Source organism: Canis lupus, chromosome 24 (genome assembly GCF_011100685.1).
Source record: "Canis lupus familiaris isolate Mischka breed German Shepherd chromosome 24, alternate assembly UU_Cfam_GSD_1.0, whole genome shotgun sequence".
NCBI classification, from domain to species: Eukaryota; Metazoa; Chordata; class Mammalia; order Carnivora; family Canidae; genus Canis; species Canis lupus.
The window spans coordinates 23088623-23112861 of NC_049245.1; the positions used below are offsets into that span (position 1 = coordinate 23088623).

At 40.2% G+C, this 24239-nt stretch overlaps 1 protein-coding gene across 7 annotated transcripts in view; it reads right to left on the minus strand.

Annotated features, from left to right (window-relative positions):
• Window positions 1-2977: 2977 nt before the first annotated feature.
• Window positions 2978-24239, minus strand: part of CDK5RAP1 (CDK5 regulatory subunit associated protein 1) — a 40394-nt gene continuing 19132 nt past the window's right edge. For 5 of the 7 annotated variants that reach the window (XM_038572009.1, XM_038572013.1, XM_038572011.1 and 2 more), the window contains 8 exons: window positions 23323-23553; window positions 20800-20897; window positions 19449-19504; window positions 17728-17858; window positions 14773-14922; window positions 8801-9025; window positions 8220-8360; window positions 2978-3257 (listed from right to left, as the gene is read on the minus strand). In XM_038572009.1, coding sequence (XP_038427937.1) covers window positions 3177-3257; window positions 8220-8360; window positions 8801-9025; window positions 14773-14922; window positions 17728-17858; window positions 19449-19504; window positions 20800-20897; window positions 23323-23553 — 1113 coding nt within the window. In that variant the 3' untranslated portion in view covers window positions 2978-3176. The remainder of the gene's footprint in view (window positions 3258-8219; window positions 8361-8800; window positions 9026-14772; window positions 14923-17727; window positions 17859-19448; window positions 19505-20799; window positions 20898-23322; window positions 23554-24239) is intronic. The other 2 variants (XM_038572012.1, XM_038572014.1) reach the window with 2 other exon arrangements.

The window sequence follows — 24239 nt, forward strand, 5'->3', positions numbered from 1 at the left end:
AGAGAGAGAGCGCGCATGCGAGCATGGCGGGGGCAGGGGGGAGCAGACGGCAAGGGAGAGGGAGGCTCCCTGCTGAGCAGGGAGCCCAACTCAGGACTCTATCCCAGGACCCCGAGATCATGACCTGAGCCAAAGGCAGATGCTTAACAGACTGAGCCACCCAGGGGCCCCCACAAAATAAACTTTAAAACAAAAACTGTTGTAAGAGACAAGGGACATTATATAATAATATAACAGTAAAAAGGCAGGTTATCAAAATGATGTAACAATTACAAACATATGTGCATATGAGCCCAAAAGTTATGGAGCAAACTCTGACACAACTGAAGGCCGAGGGATCCCTGGGTGGCGCAGTGGTTTAGCGCCTGCCTTTGGCCCAGGGTGCGATCCTGGAGACCCAGGATCGAATCCCGCATCGGGCTCCCGGTGCATGGAGCCTGCTTCTCCCTCTGACTGTGTCTCTGCCTCTCTGTGTGTGTGTGTGTGACTATCATAAATAAATTAAAAAAAAAAAAAAAAAAAAAAGCTATATGTTTAAAAAAAAAAAAGAACTGAAGGCCGAGGGACGCCTGAGTGGCTCAGTGGTTGAGCATCTGCCTTTGGCTCAGGGCATGGTTCTGGAGTCCCAGGATCGAGTCCCACATCGGGCTTCCTACAGGGAGCCTGCTTCTCCCTCTGCCTTTATCTCTGCCTCTGTCTCTCATGAATAAATAAATAATTTTAAAACTTTAAAAAAAATATTTAAAAGATGAGCTTTAAAGGCATGAAAAGACATTGAGAAACTTTAAATGCATATTACTAAGTGAAAGAAGCCAATCTGAAAAGGCCAAATAACGTATGATTCCAACTATACGACATTCTGGAAAAGGCAAAACTATGGAGAAACAGGGGTGCCTGGGTGGCTCAGTCATTATAGCATCTGCCTTCAACTCTGGTCATGGTCTCTGGGTCCCATGCTTCAGGCTTCCTGCTCTGTGGGGAGTCAGCTTCTCCGTCTCCCTCCTCCCCTCTCCCCCTCAGCCCCTTCTACTTGTACTCTCTCATTCTCTCTCAAATAAATAAATAAATGAATTTTTTAAAAAAAAGAGAGAGAAAGCTAGAGGCATCACAATTCTGGACTTCAAGTTATATTACAAAGCTGTAGTAATCAAAATAGTATAGTACTGGCACAAAAATAGATCACTACAACAGAATAGAAAACCCAGAAATAAACCCACAATTATATTGTCAACTAATCTTTGACAAAGCAGGAAAGAATATCCAATGGAAAAAGTCAGTCTCTTTAATAAGTGGTGATGGGAAAACTGGACAGCAACATGTAAAAGAATAAAACTGGAGCACTTTCTTACACCATATATAAAATTAATTCACAATGGATTAAAGACCTAAAATGTGAGACCTGAAACCATAAAAATCCTAGAAGAGAACACAAGCAGTAACTTTTGACATAAGCAGTAGCAACTTCTTTCTAGATACGTCTCCTGAGGCAAGGGCACCAAAAGCAAAACTAAACTATTAGGACTACATCAAAATAAAAAGTTTCTACACAGGGAAGGAAACAATCAACAAAACTCAAAGGCAACCTATGGAATGGGAGAAGATATTTGTGTAAATGATGTATCTGATAAAATGTTTAGTATCCCAAATATATAAAGAACTTATAAAATTCAACATCCCAAAAACAAACCAAAAAAGGGGGAAGAAGATATGAACAGACATTTCTCCAAAGAAGACAGATGGCCAATAGACACATGAAAAGATGCTCTTTATCACTTATCATCAGGGAAATGCAAACCAAAACTACAATGAGATATCACCTCACACCTGTCAGTATGGCTAAAAACACCACAAAAAACAACAGGTGTTGGCAAGGATGTGGGAAAAAGGAGGCCTCGTGCATAGTTGGTGGGAATGCAAATTGGAGCAGCCACTGTGGAAAACGGTACAGAGGTTTCTCAAAAAGTTAATCACACTACTAGGCAATTACCCAAAGAACACAAGAACACTAATTCAAAGGGATATATGTACCCTTGTGCTTATAGCAGCATTATTTATAGTAGCCAAGATATGGAAGCAGTCCAAGTATCCATTGACTGATAAATGGATAAAGATGTGGTATGTATATACAATGGAATATTACTCAGCCCTGAAAAAGAATGAAATCTTGCCATCTGCAGTGACATGAAAGGAGTAAGAAGGTATAATGCTAAGCTAAGTGAAATAAAGTCAGTCAGAGAAAGACAAGTACCCTTGATTTCACTCCTATGTAGAATTTAAAAAACAAAACAAACAAGCAAAGGGGAAAAAAATGAGAGAAAGGCATATTGGGAAACATTCTCTTAATTATAGAGAACTTATGGTTACTAGAATTATAGAGAACTTATGGTTACTAGAATGGGGGAGATGGCTGAAATAGGTGATGGCGATACAGAAGTGCACTTGTGATGAGCACAGGGTGATATATGGAAGTGCTGATTCATTATACTGTACATCTAAAACTAATATATTAGTTATATACAACTATAATAACAGTTAAGTAACTGGAATTAAAATTACAATGTAATATAAAAACAAAAACAAATTTTAAAAAATAAAAACAAAATAAAATCAGGAAAAAAAAAGTCCTCCAAGTGCTGTCAGACCAAAGGGCAATGAATGAACTGACAAGCTAAAAAAAGAAGGCTATAAGGGAAATTCTCATGTAAAACATGAGAATAAAGTAAGGAGACAGGCAGCTGAGTTAATGTCATTAAACCAAAATTAGAAAGATAAATAGCACAGTTTTTCCCAAGCAAATGGGACTCTCCACCTTCCCCTCCTTCAGTCTCTAACTTCTAGCATGCCAGGTCAAAAATCAGGTAAGTTAGCAGCATCCACAGCAAAAATTGGGTTGCTAAACATTTAACACAGACTGTAGAGAAAACCCCAGAAACACTAACCAAGGCAAAAATGAAGTAAAAGTAGAGAGACAAAGGGATCACTTTACTTTTGGTAAATTTAATGACTGTAAAACTGTTCACGTAGCAGCAAAGAGATACATTTTCCATTTGACATAAAGTTGCTTTATCACTTGCAGCTTGTCTCCAGAGGTTCTACCTCTTTCATTAGTGACCAGTCATATCTCCCTTCCTGTTGGGAAGGACAGCTCATGTCAACTCTAACACCATCCACTCAGGTCAGCAATATGCTGAGGAGTCCTTCAGGGTGGTCCTGCAGAGAACATGTCCTTTAAGTGTCTGAGAGCTGGTGGATGTGATCTGAAAGAAAACCAGTCAGAAGAAAACAAGGTAACCAGGACTGCACTTGAGGGACTTAATGTGGGGCCTCCTGAGGAGAGGCCACCAACAGGGATCTAATGGAGGTGGTGTCAAGCAGAGACTGCATGGTTCCCATGTGCCCCCAATCCTGGAAGGAAGAAACATCTAATACAGTGGTAATATGTATAATTTAAGAAGTCTAATAGTTAAGTCCCAACTACCACTTCCCCTTTTTCTCTTGCGAGATGGCTCTTCTCTAGCACCAACCGTAAGTTTCTGGTATGAGCTGCCCATCATAGACCCTGCTCTCCTAACCCCAGGGGTAAGCTGTGGTTTAGGCTTACTAGTCAAATACTTCCTTAGGATATTTATGACCAAAATTTGGCAAGAAAAACTCTCTCTTTCTCTCTAATTGAGAACTGAAAGAATGTGACCCCAAAGGAGCTTTCAGGAGAAGACCAGCAAAAATAAGTAACCAAGGATAACTTCAAGCACTGAAAAGTGTCACAAAGATAAAATGGGCTGATGTGATAAAGGGAAACTGCTTTAGCTTCCCCAAAGAGGCTTTTCAAGGAAGTGACATTTCAGAGAGAAACTGAAGGTTAAAAAGACAGCAGTCACATAAAAATCAAGAGCCTCCCAAACAACACAACATGTGCAAAGTCTCTGACACTAGAACTAGGTCTGAGGAGCAAAAAGGAGGCCATCAAGGCTAGAGGAAAGAGATTTAGAAGAATAGAGGGGGCAGGAGGTTGGAAAGGTTGCTAGGACAGATCGTATAAGGCCTCAGACACTGTGTTTCATGCTGGTTCCAATGAGAAACCATTGGGGCAGCCCCGGTGGCGCAGCGGTTTGGCACCACCTGCAGCCCAGGGTGTGATCCTGGAGACCTGGGATCGAGTCTCACATCGGGCTCCCTGCGTGAAGCGTGCTTCTCCCTCTGCCTGTGTCTCTGCCTCTTCCCTCTCTCTGTGTCTCTATGAATAAATAAATAAATAAAATCTTTAAAAAAAAAATAAACCAATGAGAAACCATTGGAGGGCTTAAGCAGAGGAGTGAGTGATCTAATTAAGAAAGGCCACAGCAACTACTGTGGGGCGGACAGACAAGAGGGCAAGGATGAAAGTGGGGAATATGAAGCCTTTGGAATTTCCATGCACTGCTGGGGGAGTGCACTATGGTACCTTTACTTTGGCTGGTTCTGTTATATGCACTCTATGACCCAGCAATTCTAGGCCATATATCCAATAGAAATGAATACATATGTGCACTAAAACACATGTACAGGAATAGTCGTAGCAATACCATTCATAACAGCTCCAAAATGGAAACAACCAAAATAGCCATCAATAGTACAACACAGGGGCAGCCCGGGTGGCTCAGCAGTTTAGCGCCGCCTTCAGTCCAGGGCGTGATCCTGGAAATCCGGGATAGAGTCCCACATCAGGCTCCCTGCGTGGAGCCTGCTTCTGCCTCTGCCTGTGTCTCTGTCTCTGTCTCTCATTAATAAATAAATAAAATCTTTAAAAAATAAAAAATATAAAAATAGTACAACGCATAAACAAATTCTAATATATTCATGGATAAATATTATCACGGATGAACTGCACAACATAAGACTGAGGAAAAGAAGACAAGCACCAAAAATACACACTGTACAATTCAATTTTGTAACAAAAATACACAAAACTAAACAATGGTATTAGAAATAAGGATGTAGAGGTGCCTGGGTGGCTTAGTTGGTTGAGCATCTGACTCTTGATTTTGGCTCAGGTCATAATCTCAGGGTGGCGGGATTGAGCCCCACAATGGGCTCCATGCTGAATGCTGAGCTGCTTGGGATTCTCTCTCCTCCTCTGCCTCTCCCCTGCTCTCTCACACTCTCTCAAAAAAAAAAAAAAAAAAAAAAAGAAGAAGAAAAGAAGAGGGAGAAGAATAAGAAGAAAATTACGATGTAGGGAAAAAGAGTGATGAGTAGGAATATGAAGGCCTCTGAGGTTCTGAAAATAGTCTATTTCTTGATTCATGTGGTAGTTACTGGGGTAGGATCACTTTGTGGTAATTCATCAAGTATTATAATATGGGCAATTTTCTACATTTATGATATGCTTCAATAAAATAATTCATCTTTAAAATACAGAAGCAGAAAATCCTGAGAAGGCTGCTGAAATCTCCTAGCCAAGAAATGATGATAGTTTGGAGACGTAAAGAAATAGGCAGCTTCAAGATACATTCCATAAGCGAGCTGAAACAGATGAACTGCTGATAAAGAACAGGAAAGTGAATATCTAGGATGAGCCCTACATTTTTAGCTTGAGCAACTGAGTATGCCATTTACTGAGATGGGGAGGGCTTAAAAAGAAGAAATTTGCAATAAAAAATTCATTCTATTTTGGCTACATGAAGCTTAAGATGCAAAAGAGAAAGGATATAAATGTAAATCTTGAGAGGATGAGAAGGGATGGAAAGGAAAATATACAGGGACAGTGAAACAGAATATGAAGATGTTTCCTATAAAGTCCCATATGACTGGACAGCATGTATGAGTAGGGATGTGAATGAGCCAGTGGAAATAATGAGACAATAAGGCTTCATCTGATTATATTGCTTTTCTTCATGAAATATGAGGCAAAGATATCAGCTGAGATAAGGTTTAGATAGGTGAGTAAAGATTTAAGGAGAAAAAGTAGGAAAAGTCCATTTATTAGGAAAATATAGTAGGATCAGGATTTCAGGGTCATGCTGAGTGCTCATGTAAGTTTCATCATCACAAATTTGAACTGAATGCAGCTGGATTCATGTGACAAAGACTGTTATTTGTCTCCCAACACTTCTCCTCTTCCTAACAAAACCCAATTTTTAGCTGGGCATCTGATCATTCAGAATGAAGACCACACTTCTCAGCTTCTTTGCAGCCTGATATAATATGTTATAAAAAGTGTAGGGAAACTCCCACAAACTGCCCTGAAAGGAAGAGAGTATGCCCTTTCCTGCTCTTCTTCCTTCCTGGAAGAAGGAAGAAGGAAAATATTTTTCCTGCTAGTTAGAATATGGACATGGTAGCTGGAGCAACCATCTAGGATCATGGAATAACCTTAAGAATGGAGACCACACACAGCAGGGCAAAAGATAGGAGCCTGGACCCCTGATGATCACAAAACCATCCCAATCACCAGTTCTGAACCTTCCATATCTAGATTTTTATGTAAAAGAGAACTACCATATTTTAGGCATTGTATTTTGAGTTTTTAATCACCATCATCTGACCTAATCTATGTAATAAAGATTATCTGTATGCTTTTCCCTAGCAATGTTCAGCTGCTAGGCTGCAAATGCAAAATAAGAAGATAACCACTTTCACCAGGGTTGGGGTTTAGCCAAATAAGCACCAGACAAAAAAGGAGACAAGAAAGTGAAATCTAGGGCACCTAGCTGGCTCAATCGGTGGAGCACGCAACCCCTGATCTTGGGATTATAGGTTCAAGCCCCATGTAAGGTACAGGGATTACTTATTTTAAAAACTTAAAAAAAAAATAAACTTTAAAAAAATCGAAATATATGAGTGTATCTATCTCTAGTCTAGAGACTCTCTGTGAAGAGAAATGAGAACAGCAGAGAGGAAGGAACAACAGAGAAACCCATAGAACCTCTGCTCCACAGTGACTTCTTCATTTTGATCCTTCCACTAAATCTTTCCTGTGGGGTTTAGGTCACTTGGGAACAAAAAAGGAGTAGCAAGTAATACAGCATCAACTTTCTACCTTTCTTGACAGATGGAATTTTTCCATTACATAAAAGAATATCAAACTAACAATAAAACCCAGCACACCAACCTCATCCTTTTTTCAAGTAACCCTTAGCTAAAGTGAAAAGAAAGCAGGAGGTGTGAGAAAGTAACTAAAAACCAAAAGCAAACATTCAAGACAAAGAAATAAAAAAACGAAAGTGTCCTAAAAAAACAACAAATGGAGAAGCCTATGAAGAATTATTTCCAAATCAATCACATTGTTGCCTATTAGGAATATTCCACTTAGTAAATTCTTAAAGTAAGACAAAGCTCAGTTGAAACAAAGCCAGAAGGAAATAGGACCAACCAGCAAACTGAATGTGTTTTAAGTTTTTGTCAGATGGACAGAACCGAACATCTCAGTGATGGTAAAATTTCCAGGTCAATCCAAAGAAGTTACATGCCTTCTTCAGCTGAAAGCCACAAACCATGGCCCCCATGACAAGACAGATGTGACAATAAAAGCAAGGACAGAAAGTAGAGTAAAGGGTTAGGCATGAGGGAACAGGACAAAGGATATTATACTGATCAGCATCAGCAGAAAAAAGAATCACCCTCTCTCCATTTCTCTCTTCTGTAGATTCTTCAGACCTCGGTTTGGAAGAAGTGGCTTTATTCCTGCCTACCATCAGTATGTGTCCTGTCAGGCTTTGGTTCTGGGGTAAAGTGGACATGAGGACCAGAAAGGAAAGGAAGATGGCACTAACAGACCTGTACAGTATGATAAGGAGGTAGAAAGAAAGTACAGGAAGGAGGGGAGAAAGGGGAAATCCCACAGCCATTCACCTCCATCTGCTAGTCCAGAACTGAGGGATACCTAGGATATCAGAGACCTTAGAGAGTATGCTCATCTCTGACAGAGAGATGATCAAATCACTCAGAATCACTTACACTTCCTAGTCTCTCTATAGTAGGGAACTGTATGCTACTGCATACTCTAATCTCACCAAATTCCCAAAAAGAATCCTTTAAGACAGAAGAAAGGAGAAGAAAAACAGAAAGGTATTAGTTGGGAGCAGTTTAAAATTCAAATCAAGGTGTCCTTTCATTGTTCAGGCTGAGAAGAGATTTTTATTTCACTAAAAAATTTCCCCTGAAGAAATTCCATTCCCCCAAATTATCTAACCCAACATCCATCTCACAATGCAAGCCAAAAGCCCAAAAGGACACCTTACCTTCACCAGTACATAGTCCCCAGGCTGAGCTCTGACCCTGACGTCAGAATTATTAATGTCCTCCATCTCTACATCGGGGAAGATCACTTTAAGGTTTCCATCATTCCGGCCACACAGATCAGTGGCAGAGCGTTTACTGTGCTGCAGAAAGAAGAGACAGTTTATGAATCTGTCACAATTACCAGTTCTGGGATAGCAGAAATTATGCTTTCTCTGCCTCAGATCACTAAGGGTCTTACTTACAGAGCATTCCTTAATCAAGCAGTCACTGAAGTGTTTACTGCTGCTTCACCAACAAGGAGAGTGCATGACAAACTATAGAAACTCAATAAAGTTTTGCTGTCTATATCTTAATAAAGGACTCAATCAGTCTTTGATTAAAGAATCACCTTCCTGGGAATCTGCCTTTGGCTCAGGTCGAAACCGCAGAGTCCTGGGATCGAACCCCACATCGGGCTCCCTGCAGGGAGCCTGCTTCTCCCTCTGCCTATGTCTCTGCCTCTCTGTGTGTGTGTGTGTGTGTGTGTGTGTGTGTCGTGAATAAATGAATAAAATCATAAAAAAAAAAAAAAGGGAATCACCTTCCTTAGGAGTGGACTTCCAACAATCCTGAAGGCAAGGCAATGACATATGGGTGATGCAGGTGGCAAACTGACTTTCACTATACCCAGTCTCATATTAATCACTCGGGAATGTTCTGGGGTTGTTTGGCCTGAGTTACCAGCTTCTAATGAACAGGCAGACATGACACCAGAGACTCCATCACAACGTATAGAAGACAAGGTCAGGAGAATAATAAAACCATTCTGAATAAGAGAAAAGTTTATTATTGTAAGTGTATTACATTATACATGTTACATGATGCCCTATCTGCGGTTAAAACAAATGGCCATGAAAATAAATAAATAAATAAATAAATAAATAAATAAATAAATAATAAAATAAAAATAAAAAAAATAAAAAATAAAAAATAAAAAATAAAAAAAAACAAATGGCCATGGGGTACCTGGGTGGCTCAATCAGCTAAGTGGCTTTATTTACCTCAAGTCATGATCCCAGGGTCCCAGAATTGAGTCCTACATCGGGCTTTCTGCTCAACTGGGAATCTGCTTTTTTTTTTTTTTTTTTAAGATTTTATTTATTCATGAGAAACACAGAGAGAGAGAGGCAGAGACACAGGCAGAGGGAGAAGCAGGCTCCATGGATCCCAAGGATCCCTGGGAGTCTGCTTCTCCCTCTACCCCTCTCCACTGCTAAAGCCTTTGTCCCTAGATTAGGGGCATTGAAGAGTCACCTGTTATACTGACATTGATGGTGATGACATCTTGCCTGGTACTGTAAATCCACTACATTAACAGCTATAGAAAGTCTGGCTCAGGGTGTGTGTGGGGGTGTACCTGGCTGGCTCAGTCAGCTAAGCATCTGTCTTTGGCTTAGGTCATGGTTCCAGCGTCCTGGGATTGAGCCCCACACTGGGCTCCCTGCTCAGCAGGGAATCTGCTTCTCCCTCTGCCTCTCCCTGCCCAACCCGCCAACTCATGCTCTCTGTCAAATAAATAAAATCTTTTTAAAAAATAAATGAGGGACGCCTGGGTGGCTCAGTGGTTAAGCATCTGTCTTTAGCCCAGGGCATGATCCTGGAGTCCCGGGATCAAGTCCCACATCGGGCTCCCTGCATGGAGCCTGCTTCTCCCTCTGCCTATGTCTCTGCTCCCCTCTTTTGCTCTCTGTGTCTCTCATGAAAAAATAAATAAAATCTTTTAAAAAAATAAAAATTAAATGAATGAATGAATAAAACAAATGGTCAAAGACAGTCCAAAAGATAATTTGTTCTTAGAAAAATCAAGCTCCCAGGGCACCTGGATGGCTCAATTGGTTAAGCCTCTAACCTCAGATCTTAGCTCAGGTCTTGACCTCAGGGTCATGAGTTCAAAACTGCATTGAGCTCTATGCTGGGCATGGAGCCTACTTAAAAAAAAAAAAAAAAATCAAGCTCCAACTTCATACTGTATTCTTCAGTGATCAAAGACACAGGAAGAAGTTTAGTTCTTAAACTAATACTACTTTAGGGAAACACCAGTCAGGTAAGATTTAAAAAGATTCCCCACCATCTCCTTACAAAACACTTAACTAGTTACAAAAGGAAAAGAGTAAATTTTCAGTCAACAAGCCTAGCAGACAACACCTTAATGAAATGTTCAAAATTAATATCACCAGTAATGAGATAATCAAAACCGTATGCCACCCCAAAGGATACAATTAAGAAGAACACAATATCATTCCTTTAATATTCCTGCCTAAAATATATAACCTGAATCTTATCACAAGTATACTCTTTAGACAAACTCAAATTAAGGAACGTTCTACAAAATAACTGGCTCATAATCATCAAGTGACAAGATTATAAAAGCCAAGAAAGACTGAGGAATTGTTCTAGACAGACAGGAAATTAATGTAACATGTGACACTGAAATGAATCTTTTTCCTATAAAGGACAGTTCTGAGACAAGTGGAGAAACTTAAATAGGGTCAGAGGGCTAGATGGCAGATATCTAACAAGATTAATTTCCTGATTTTGATGGTTGTACTTGTAGTTATGTAGAAGAATGTCCCTGTTTATATAAAATATATACTACAGTATTTGAGGGGGTTGAGGGCATTAGTCAACAACTAACTCTCAAATGAGTCAAAGAAAAAAAATTCTTGGTACTGTATTGCAACTTTTCTGTAAGTTTGTGATTATTTTACACAGGTTCTGTGATTTGAACAGACCAAAGCTAAAAGAACATTTATAAGACAAACAGGGGGGCAGCCCGGGTGGCTCAGCGGTTTAGCGCCGCCTTCAGCCCAGGGCGTGATCCTGGGGATCCCAGAATCAAGTCTCACATCAGGCTCCCTGCATGGAGCCTGCTTCCCCCTCTGCCTGTGTCTCTGCTTCTCTCTCTCTCTCTCTCATGAATAAGTAAATAAAATCTTTAAAAAATTTTTTTAAAAAAAGACAAACAGAAATTGAAACACTGACTAAATATCTGATAATATTAACAAACAATTATCAATTATTTCACATATGATAATATGATGTTGGATTTTTTTCTTTTTTTTTTTTTAATATTTTTTTTCTTTATTTATTTATGATAGTCACACAGAGAGAGAGAGAGAGAGAGGCAGAGACACAGGCAGAGGGAGAAGCAGGCTCCATGCACCGGGAGCCCGACATGGGATTTGATCCCGGGTCTCCAGGATCGCGCCCTGGGCCAAAGGCAGGTGCCAAACCACTATGCCACCCAGGGATCCCGGATTTTTTTTCTTAAAAGAGTCCTTATCTTAGGGCACCTGGGTGGCATAGTCAGTTGAGCATCCAACTCTGGATTTTGGCTCAGGTCCTGAACTCAGGGTGTTGAGATCGAACCGGGCTCTGTGCTCAAGTCTCTTTCCCTCTCCGTCTCCCCCTCCCACACTCTCTCTCTAAAATAAATACATAAACCTTTTTTTTTAAAAAAAAAAAAAAGAGTCCTTATCTTTTATCTTTTAAAGATGTATATACTAAAACATTTACTGACAAAATACTATGATGTGTAAGTATAATATGTATAATATGATATATAAGGTACTTGCTTCAAAACAATCCAACAGGGGGCAGTAAAGATGAAACAAGATTAGCCATGATTAACACTACTGACAGTTGTTGAGGTTTGTTAATGAGTGCATGGACATTCATTACACTATTCTTTATATATCTATGTATTTTTTTAATTCCCCATAATTTAAAAAAAGGAGGAGGGAGGGAAGGTTTCTTAGAGGCTCTAAAACGAGAAAGACCGAAGTCAAATTCTGGCTCTGCCTTACTAGCTGTATGACCTTCAGGAAATGATTATACTTCTCTGAATCTCTGCTTTCATCTCATAAAAGGGCTAATAATAGCACTACCTCTAAAAACTGTGGTAGAGGGCAGCCCAGGTGGCTCAGCAATTTAGTGCCACCTTCAGCCCAGGGTGTGATCGTGGAGACCCAGGGTCAAGTCCCACTTTAGGCTCCCTGCATGGAGCCTGCTTCTCCCTCTGCCTGTGCCTCTGCCTCTCTCTGTGTGTCTCTCATGAATAAATAAATAAAATCTTTAAAAAAAAAAAAAAAGAAAAGAAACTAAAGAAAATGTGGTAGGGACTCAATGTGCTAATGACCATAAAGTACACAGTTCCTTTAAAAAAAAAAAAAGGTCCTCAGTTCCTGGCAGACAGTAAATGCTCAGTATACATGAGTTATCACCATCTTCTCTGCCACTCTGGATATAGGAACCTGAAGTTTTAAATTGACCAAGACTAAAGGAAGGAAAGTCTCCTCTAAAAGAAAGTAAAGATGGGCAGCCCAGGTGGCTCGGCAGTTTAGCGCCGCCTTCAGCCAAGGGCCGGATCCTGGAGACCCAGGATGGAGATCCACATCGGGCTTCCTGCATGGAGCCTGCTTCTCCCTCTGCCTGTGTCTCTGCCTCACTCTCTTCCTCTCTGTGTGTCTGTCATGAATAAATAAATAAAATCTTTAAAAAATAAAATAAATAAAATAAAATAAAATAAAATAAAATAAAATAAAATAAAATAAAAAAGAAAAGAAAGTAAAGACTCCCAACTGCTAGCCCTGAAAATTCCACTTATTCTCTAACCACAAGTGAGTACCCACTTATGATAGATGCATAACAAAGAATCTTGTTTTGATTTATTTAATTACCATAGGTTCTCTGTAAAACTGATGATGTCAGAGACACAGATTAGTAAACTTCAGTACTTATTCATTCATTCAAAAGACAAATTAAAAAAAAAAAAAAGACAAATACACTATTCTCCTCATTCTGCGAGGAGAGCTGGGAATACAATAAAATGGATAAAATGTAGACTGCTAATAGGCATGCACATGTACAGATCTCCAGAATCACAGCTGATACCCTAAATTACAAAACATTTAGTTAGGCAAATACCTTCTGGGGTATTACACTAGCTCAACATCACCATCCATTGGCCAACTGCCAGTCTAGACCACAGGAAGATACCCTAACCCAGATGATTTCCCTTCTGAAAATTGGAGCTGGGGCTGAGAGACACTATTTTGGTCTGTGAATAGCTAGAACTATACTATGCAAACACAGGAACAACAGGGCTGCTGTGCTCTGCAACAAAGATGAAGAAACAGGAAAAGCTGGTCTAAAGAGGAGACAAGAAAGTATGAACCTGAAGGGCTTCCCAGATTGAGTACAGTCCTTTCTAAACACCTGCAGTGTTCCTGCCCTTGGGCTCCACAAGACACCCTTGAAGTACAAAAAAGAATTCCTTTCATCTTAGGCTGAATGGCTTGATGAAATTACTAAATACCAAAGAGTCCTAACAAACACAAATGCCAGGAAATCAGTGGCTTTGATGCTACCATATCCTAAGGCTTGGAAGAGGACTCTTTTTTTCTCAATCCAAGCCTTGGGAGAAGTCACAGAAAGAGCCCATCTCTCTCCTCCTCCTCTCCAAGGGCTGTAGCATATAGCTTCACACTCCCAAACTCACCCCTTAATCCATCTGTTTAGTGATCTAATGGCTAGGTTCCCAGGCTTGACCACAGAAGCCCAGAGGAACCCCAAAATTCCTCAAACGCAGTACATTTCTAAGAAAATGTGATGCCTGGCTGGCTCAGTTGGTAGAGTGTGCAACTCCTGACCTCGGGATTGTGGTGAGCCCTATGTTGGGTAGAGGTTAATTAAGAATATAAAATCGTCAAAAAAATTTTAAAATAGGGATCCCTAGGTGGCGCAGCGGTTTAGCACCTGCCTTTGGCCCAGGGCGCGATCCTGGAGACCCGGGATCGAATCCTACGTCGGGTTCCGGGTGCATGGAGCCTGCTTCTCCCTCTGCCTATGTCTCTGCCTCTCTCTCTCTCTGTGACTATCATAAATAAAAAAAATAAAAATAAAAATTTAAAAATAAAAATCTAAAAAGGATTAAAGACAGATAAAAATGATTCTAAAAACATACATATGATACTGCTTCCAGAAGATGGTACAGACATACTTTTCCCTAATCCTTCTGCTGCTAAGTACAAAAATATCTTTCAGGAATGAAGGAGAAATCAAAACATGATGAAGAAAGACAATCTGCTGCCAGAGTGTCTAAAGGAAGTTTCCTAAACAGAAAGGAAAAGATAAAAGAAGGAAGCTTGGAAGATCAGGAAGGAAGGAAAAAAACATAATGACATGATTACCTATGCAGAAAATCCCAAGGAAAATACCAAAAAGACTCCTAGGACTACTGATTTCAGCAAGGTCACAGAATACAAGATAAACACACAAAATTCAATTATTTCTGTACAATATAATGAACACAAGAAACACTTAAAATTTAAAAATACAGTAGCAACTATAATAGCTGAAAAAAAAAGATAATCAGGTGTAAATCTAACAAAATACATATAGGATCCTTAACATAAAAATCTGATGAAAGAAATCAAAGATCTAAATAAAAAAAGACATACTGTGTTCCAAAACAAACAAACAAACAAACAAAAAATATACATATGACCTTACCCCCTCCACCAATACCAGCTGGGTAGAACCCACAGAGGCCATGTTGGCTTTTGTTGCTTCTTCTCGAAAGACAGTAATAAGTTCCTCCAAACGTCTTAATTTTACCTCTTCTGGGACATCATCTTTCAATCTGTGATACGCCCGGGTCTTCTATTAAAAAAAGAGAGAGAGGAAAACAAGGACTCATAGAATCCCTTTTTTTATTCCCTCCATTAAATCTTTTAAAAAAAAAAAGATTTACTTCTTTTAGAGAGAGAGAGAGAGAGTGTGCACGTGAATGTGAGCAGGGGAAGGGGCAAAGGGAGACCAAAAAAGATAATCTTCACTCAGACTCCCTACTGAGCAGGGAGCCTGACAAGGGGCTTGATCCCAGGATCCTGAATCATGACCTGAGCCAAAATCAAGAGTCAGATGCTTAACTGACTGAGCCACCCAGGTGTCTCCCCATAGAATCCATTCCTAAGGTACAGAGGCAGACCAGATTCATTCCACCTACAAATTACAGACATATGTACAGGAATCTAAGCCATGTCAGGAGGGTTCTCTAGCTCTCTCATTCTAAGAGAAAAAGGTAACTATGCAGTCAAGTCACATTTGTACAAGGGTTAAATTCTAAATCTAGTACATGAAAATCACGGACTCAAAATTGTTCTTAATATATTTAAGGGATACAAAAGTAACCTTTATATAAATATACTAAATAACTTATGTACCATGTTACTTATACTTAGCACTATTTATAAGACACAAAATGCAAGGAAGCCTAAATGTTTATCAATGGGTTATTAGTAAAACAAATTATGCTTTATCTACATAATAGAATATTACACCAGCAAAAAAGTAATGCAATAACTCAGAGCACCTAGGTGGTTCAGTTGGTTAAGCATCTGCCTTAGGCTCAGGTCATGATCCCAGGGTCCTGGGGTAGAGCCCCAAGTTGGGCCCTCTGCTTAGGGGGGATCCTGCTTCTCCTTCTCCCTCTGCCTGCTGTTCCCCTTGCTTGTGCTCTCTATATATATATCAAATAATATCTTTTAAATAAGTAACAACACGGCAACTCCGTATGTACTAATATGATTTCTCTCCAAAACATACTCTTAATAAGGTACAGATCAACATGTATGACAACTTTGGTGTAACAAGAACACATAAGGACGCCTGGGTGGCTCAGTGGTTGAGCGTCTGCCTTCGGTTCAGGGTATAACCCCAGGATCCAGGATCCAGGATGGAGTCCCACATCAGGTTCCTTGAGGGGAGCCTGCTTCTCCCTCTGCCTGTGTCTCTTTCTCTCTGTATGTCTCTCATGAATAAAGAAGAATAAAGAAGAGTGGTTGCCTTCAAGGAAGGAATTCAAAAACTAGGCAATGTAGGAAGAAGGAAGAACAAGGATTTCTCGTTGAATACTATTTTGAACTTCTGAATTTTATTTTTTTTTATTTTATTTTTTTTAAGATTTTATTTATTTATTCATAGATACAGAGAGAGAGAGGCAGAGACACAGACAGAGGGAGAAGCAGGCATCATACAGAGAGCCTGACGTGGGACTCGATCCAGGGTCTCCAGGATCACGCCCTGGGCTGCAGGCGGCGCTAAACCGCTGCGCCACCAGGGCTGCCCGAACTTTTGAATTTTATATAACGAGCTTGTATTACCTAGTCCAAAAAAATTTTTAAAAGAAAATTTAGGGACACCTAGGTGGCTCAGTGGTTGAGCGTCTGCCTTGGGCTCAGCGCATGACCCCGAAGTCCTGGGATGGAGTCCCATATCAGGTTCCCCACAGGGAGCCTGTTTCTCCATCTGCCTATGTCTATGCCTCTCTCTCTCTGTCTCTCATGAATGAATAAATAAAAATTTTTTAAAAAAAAATTTACCCTTGGAAAGCCTTTAAATTGTCCAAAACCATGGATGAGGTGTATACATGTATGTGTGTGTGTGTATAGTTTTTTTTTAAGTTTTATGTACAAAACCTTATAACATAGTTGAAAAAGCTTATAACATAGTTGAAGAACCACTGAGCTAGATAAAAGTACAGTATAAGAGGAAAACCTCTATACCAAAGTGTGGTCATTCAAATGCATTGAGGTGACTGGAGGAATGAGAAATGACCCATGTAAATTCATCCCTGCCATTGAGGAAATGGCAGCAGACCAGAACTATCCTCTCTCTGCAGCAAAACACATTATTCTCCCTTTCCTTATCTCCTTCTGCTTGATTTTCCTGGGAATTTATGTTATAAGAGAAAATCTATAGTGGCTATCAGTAGGTTCACTTGGCCTAAAAAAATTAAAACTAAAATAGCTGAGGATGGCTAGTTGGACAAGATTCATCTGTAAAACACATCACATTTGTAAGCCAAACAAGTACTGCATATTGAGAAATGATTTTAGTTTTCTTATAAGGAGAATAGCATCCCTATTTCCACATTCCAATTCTAAACAATCTGGGCAGCCCAGGTGGCTCAGTGGTTTAGCACTGCCTTCGGTATAGGGTGTGATCCTGGAAACCCGGGATCAAGTCCCACGTCAGGCTCCCTGCATGGAGTCTGCTTCTCCCTCTGCCTGTGTCTCTGCCTCTCTCTCTCTCTGTCTCTCATGAATGAATGAATAAGTTAATTAATGAATTAGTTAATGAATTAGTTAATTAGTTAATTAATGAATAAGTTATTAATTTTTTTAAAAAATTCTAAACAACCTAACATAATTTAAAATATTTTATGAAAACAAATATTGCCACAAGCAACCCATTTTCATCTCAAATCACTGAATTGGATAAAATAGTAGACAGGTTGACTAGAAAAAATAAAGAAATGAGTGGTAAATAAGATCCTAATGGCTTCTCAAGGACTGCCTCACTGCCATTGTTTTTTCTTCCCAGTGTCTACAAGCAACCAGAAACTGGTCAGTAATTATGTCAGTGTCAGTACAGAAGTAGCTTCTCCTCCATTCCAGGGCTTACCTGTCTCATACTGTAAGCAAAAAGGAAGCCCATGTTGTACTGAACTTCCCGAAGCAAAGACACTGTCTGGAGGTGATCTTCCTCTGTCTCACCACAAAAGCCAGCAATGAAATCGCTGCTGAGGCTCACACCTGCAATACGTGACAAATGACAACATGTCACTACTGCTTACCACGGAGAGAAGCCTTTGGCACTTGTGGGTTACAAAGGGATGAAAAGCAATTGTAAACCTTTCCTGGAGCTGCTAAGCCCATGTGCAAGTGAAACAGAATAGTCATTATAGAGCAAGATGGGATAGGCCTGCTTATCTAGCATGTTCCCATGCCAGAGCCTGGCTTCTCAGTCTATATTCTCCTCAGCAACAGAAAAGGCATTTTTACTTCAAATATTGGATTTAGAGACACAGCAGGAGTCCACATTTTCAAACTGGTCTTTCTTTTACTGGTAAAAACCTTGCAGTACCTCATAAAAACATATACTTTTTTTTCTAAAATTTTATTTTTTTATTTGAGACAGCAGGAAGAGAAGCAGAGGGAGAAGGACAAGCAGACTCCATGCTGGGTGAAGAGCCAGATGCAGGGCTTGATTATTCCAGGACCCTAACATCATGACCTGAGCTCAACCGACCAAGCCACCCACATGCCCCCTTTGCTCTTTTTTTTTAAGATTTATTTATTTTAGAGAGAGAAAGCATGCATACAAGCAGGAGAGGGGCAAAGAGAAAGGAAGAGAATCTCAAGCAGACTGCATTCAGAGAGTGTGACCTCATGACCCTGAGATCATGACTTAAGCTGAAACCAAGAATTGGATGCTTAACCAACTGAGTACCCTTACTTTTGTGGCTTAGTCAGTTAAGTGTTGGACTCTTGGTTTCGGTTTAGGTCATGATCTCAGGGTTATGAGGTCGAGCCCTGTGTGGTGCTCCACATTGAGTAAGAAGCCCGCCTCTCTCCCTCTCCCTCTGTTCCTTCCCTGGCATGTGCACTCTCTCTCTCTAATAAATAAATAAATCTTTATAAAGCAAATCTTTTATAAATTTTTTAAATAAAATCTTAAAAAAGGGGGCACCTGGGTGGCTCAGTGGTTGAGTGTGTCTGCCTTTGGCTCAGGTTGTGATCCCAGAGTCCTGGGATTGAGTCCTACATCCAGCTCTCCACAGGGAGCCTACTTCTTCCTCTGCCTGTCTCTGCCTCTCTGTGTCTCTCATGAACATGAACATAAATAAAAATCCTTTACAAAAAAAAAGAAATTTGGAAACAAATGTAGACGTTGTCAACCAAATCTAAATTAAGACTACAAAGTTAATTTTATTAGGAGGAAGGGAAAAGAGAAAAAGGAGTAAGAGGTAAGATAATAGGAAAGGAATTACTGCTAAGTACACATTTTTAAAGATATCAATTGCCCTCAACTAATTTAGACCAAATTAACTTTGCCAGCTAACAAGAAGGAACAAGGTCTGTCCCATAAGTTCAGAAACACAAAGACTATAGAAAAGACATCTCTTTAGCCTTGAGGCCACAAGCTGATCCACACCTTTGTGAATATCTAGCAAGACATTAAAAAACCAGAAAGGAGTAAAATAAGAAGAGGAAAATGAAGAAGAGCAAAAGAAGCATAAAGAGTATCATAAGGTAGTATCATAGGCATTGCCAGTATCTGATAAAAACACTGTGGTCACTGGTAGAATGATGTGCTCAAAAGAATACATTTCTTAAATGTACCTGGAATAGATTCTCTAATATGATGAATTAACTCCACATAAGCTTCTCTTGAATACCTGCAATAAAGAACAAAAAAAGAAAATGCTTAGATGAATTAGTCTTCTTTAAAAGATACTACTATGAATTACCACATATAACCAACCCCTCCTCATCCACACAAGATAGTACAAAAGTAGATTAATGTATCCAAAAGAACCCTTTTGATCCAAATCCTATAGTGTAACCTTATCTACAGCCCATGAATCTTTAGTTCAAGAACATACATTATTTTAAATAGCTTTTTTAAAAATAAGTAGGGAGCACCTGAGTGGCACAGTAGGTTAAATAATAGGCTCTTTTTGTAAAAAAGATTTTTATTTATTTATTCATGAGAGACACAGAGAGAGGCAGAGACAGAAGCAGAGGGAAAAGCAAGCTCCATGCAGGGATCCCGATGTGGAACTCGATCCTGGGACTCCGGGATCATGCCCTGAGTCAAGGCAGACGCTCAACCGCTGAGCTACCCAGGCATCCCAAGACTCTCAGCTCTTGAGATCAAGCCCCATGCCAGGCTCTACGCTCAATAAGGAGTCTGCTGGAGATTCTCTCTCCTTCTCTTACTGCCCCTCCCACTCAAGCTTTCTCTCAAATAAATAATCTTAAAAAAAAAATAAGTAAATAGGTAAGTAGCCCTTTTTATTTAGAAAGGACAGATTAAACACTTAAGAGGATCTCTAAAATTGCCAATGTGGAAAACAAGGCAAAGCACTAGTTCCATACAGCTTGCCATTTGTTATCTTACCCCTTCAGTCTTATCTCTGCAATACATGTTAGTCCTGAAGTAAGTGAACACACAAAGATATGTTTAAATTCCAAGACTTAAAAAACTTTAATGTTAGAAGCTGCAAGATTCCAGTTTCAAAAAGAGTGTGCCACATAGTAAATAATTAATAGAAAAACATGCTATAGGCACCTGAGTAGCACAGTCAGTTGAGCATCTGACTTGGTTTTGGATCAAGTAGCGATCTCAGGGTCATGAGATCAAGCCCCGTGTCTGGCTCTGTGCTCAGTGCACAGTCTGCTTAAGACTCTGCCCCCTCTCACATGCCCTCTCTCTAAAATAAATAAATAAATCTTACAAAAAAAAAAAAAAAAAGAACATACTAAACAAATGACATGAATGATTCAGTCCTTAGTCTATTATTTATGGAGTAAACAGAAGCAAGCTTATATTGTCCATGAGTTCATTCCTAGAACAGATATTTATTGAGCAGCTACTATGTGCCACACACTCTACTACATTCTTAGACATTGTGTGTTCCATAAGAAAACATGGAGAGGTACAGGAAGCCCCCTCCCAAGCAAGTCTGACCCCCTCCTCATGGCCTCCAATACACGGCTGCTTCCACTCTGGGCTGGTAGGTGGATCTGTTTACAGATGTTGTCTCTCTCATGAATCAGCTGTAGAACCTAATCAGACAAAACATATTAGACATCATCAGAGTCTCACCAAAGAATCCTGCAGAAACGAATGCCATGTCCACTGTTTCTCTACCAAGGTTAATTTTCAAGTAATTAACTGGCCAATTAAATCAAACCTATGAATTACCCAAATCCTTTACTTTTGCTCAAGCAATGCTGTCTGTCCCAGACATTTCATTGATGGCATCTCTGTTAAAGAGTAAAGAAAGCAAGCAGAGCTCAGATTCAAGCCATGGGCTGACACAGACAAGAAAGGAAAAATGGTATTTGTTTCATCTAACTTTCAAACTAATTAGCCACTTTAAAAGACACTATCGGGCAGCCCGGGTGGCTCAGCGGTTCTGCGCCGCCTTCAGCCCAGGGCCTGATCCCGGAGTCCCGGGATCGAGTCCCACATCTGGCTCCCTGCATGGAGCCTGCTTCTCCCTCTGCCTGTGTCTCTGCCTCTCTCTCTCTGTGTGTCTCTCATGAATGAATAAATAAAATATTTAAAAAAAAATTTTTTTTAGGGATCCCTGGGTGGCGCAGCGGTTTGGCGCCTGCCTTTGGCCCAGGGCGCGATCCTGGAGACCCGGGATCGAATCCCACGTCAGGCTCCCGGTGCATGGAGCCTGCTTCTCTCTCTGCCTGTGTCTCTGCCTCTCTCTCTCTCTCACTGTGTGCCTATCATAAATAAATAAAAAAAAAAAAAAAAAAAAAAAAATTTTTTTTAAAAAGACACTATTAAGGGCAGCCTGGGTGGCTCAGCAGTTTAGCACCACCTTCAGCCCAGGGCCTGATCCTGGAGTCTCGGGATCGAGTCCCGCATTCGGCTCCCTGCATGGAGCCTATTTCTCTCTCTGTGTCTCTGCCTCTCTCTCTCTCGCTCTCTCTCTCTCCCTCTGTCTCTCGTGAATAAATAAATTTTTTAAATCTTTAAAAAAAAAAAGACACCATCAAGAAACAAACTAGACGGGGCACCTGGTTGGCCCAATTGATGGAATGTGCAACTCTTGATCTCAGGGTTGTGTTCAAGCCCCATACTAGGTGTGGAGATTACTTAAAAATAAAATCCTTAAGGGGCGCCTAGGTGGCTAAGTCGGTTAGGCATCCAACTCTTTTTTTTTTTTTTTAATTTTTATTTATTTATGATAGTCACACAGAGAGAGAGAGAGAGGCAGAGGGAGAAGCAGGCTCCATGCACCGGGAGCCCGACATGGGATTCGATCCCGGGTCTCCAGGATCGCGCCCTGAGCCAAAGGCAGGCGCTAAACCGCTGCACCACCCAGGGATCCCGGCATCCAACTCTTGATTTCAGTTCAGGTCATGATCTCAGGGTCCTGGGGTCAAGTCCCGCATCAGGCTCTGCAGTCATCAGGAAGTCTGCTTGAAATTCTCTCTCTCTCTCTCCCTCTGTCCTTCCCCCTGCCCTTTGTTTGCATGCTCTCTAAAATAAATAAATAAATCTTAAAAAAAATAAAATATTTTAGAAAAAGAAACGAATTACTAAAAAAAAAAAAGACTTAAAAAATATGCTAACAAAAGATTTATATCAAGAATACATAAAGAGGGACACCTGGGTGGCTCAGCGGTTTAGCATCTGCCTTTGGCTCAGGGCAGGATCCCACGATCTTGGGATCAAGTCCCGTAAGAGGCTCCCCACAGGGAGCATGCTTCTCCCTCTGCCTGTGTCTCTTCCTCTGTCTCTCATGAATAAAATTTTTTAAAAAAGAAAAGAAAAGAATGCATAAAGAACCTTTAGAACTCAATAAGAAGGCAATCCAGTGGTGAAAAGGTAGGGGTGGGGCCAAAAGACAGATATTTCACCAAAACAAAAAACGAAAAAACAAAAAGTTTTCTATGTAGGCTATACACTCTACACATTGCTAAGGCACTTTGATTAAGTACGTTCCATACTTTTTACCTATTTCCCAACAACCCAAAATAGGAGATAATTACTAACTCCATTTTATAGATCAGAAGATGAGAATCTGACCTTAATGACCTTGAAGACAAATTTTAAAAAATATATCAGTCCTATCTCTGCCCTACCTGGGTGGACTTTAAATCTTTGGTGGAATTAAAGGGCAATACAGCAATACACCACAAGATCCTCTGAGTGAGATTCAAGGACTGCTACCTTCCACTGGGTCCAGCCTTTGGTATGCTTAAGGATACTGAGAAGAGGGATCCCTGGGTGGCGCAGCGGTTTGGCGCCTGCCTTTGGCCCAGGGCGCGATCCTGGAGACCCAGGATCGAATCCCACATCAGGCTCCCGGTGCATGGAGCCTGCTTCTCCCTCTGCCTGTGTCTCTGCCTCTCTCTCTCTCTCTCTGTGACTATCATAAATAAATAAAAATTAAAAAAAAAAAAAAAAAAAAAAAAAAAAAAGGATACTGAGAAGAGCGTGGCACAGTACACTGTCGATACTCACCTCATCAGGAAAGTCTTTAGGGTGGGGAGAGGTGAAACGGATCCTCATTTCAGGATCTACTCTGGAGACCTGATCCAGAAGGTAAGTGAAGCGAAGGCCCCCTTTCTTGGGTTTATAGTTGGTAGAAAAGCCGCGGCTAAGGTTAGTAGATACTGCATTGTTGAACTGGACCTCTGAACTGTCCTGAAAACTATTAACATTCTGACCAAGAAGTGTCACTTCTTTCAGTCCCTAAGAAAGGGAAAATATACATTGGAAGCAATTTAAAACTTTTTTGATTCAAAAAATAAATTAAAAAAATAAAAAAAATAAAACTTTTTTGATAGTTTCATGCCAAATCACTACTTGGAATTAGTTGAATCTACCAAGAGCCATCCATAAATATATCCTCTTCTATCTTTAACCCAATAATTTCACATTTGGGCATCTTGGCTGAAGAACTGAACTTTAGAATAAAACCTCAAATAAAAATTACCGGGACACCGGGGTGGCTCAGTGGTTGAGCATCTGCCTTCAGCCCAGGGCTCCCTGCATGGAGCCTGCTTCTCCCTCTGCCTGTGTCTCTGCCTCTCTCTGTGTCTCTCATGAATAAATAAATAAAATCTTAAAAAAAAAAATTACCGTCAAAGGATTTTTTAGAGTAGCAAAAAACTGGATACAAACTCGATGTTCAATGATGTTAATCTATAATACCATGAACCAAATTATGACAGTATTATGCCAGTTGAATATTATATGATTATTGCTTATTCTTTCCAAAATAAATATTTAGCCTAAATTGAATCAAGTTTCTACACCTAACTTGCAGTTTACCAGAATTCAGAGGATTCTTCCCCACAGAGGAATATTTTAAATGACAAATGAAGAAGCAATCAGACAAATCCAGACATATCTGATCTCTTAACGTATCATTTAAA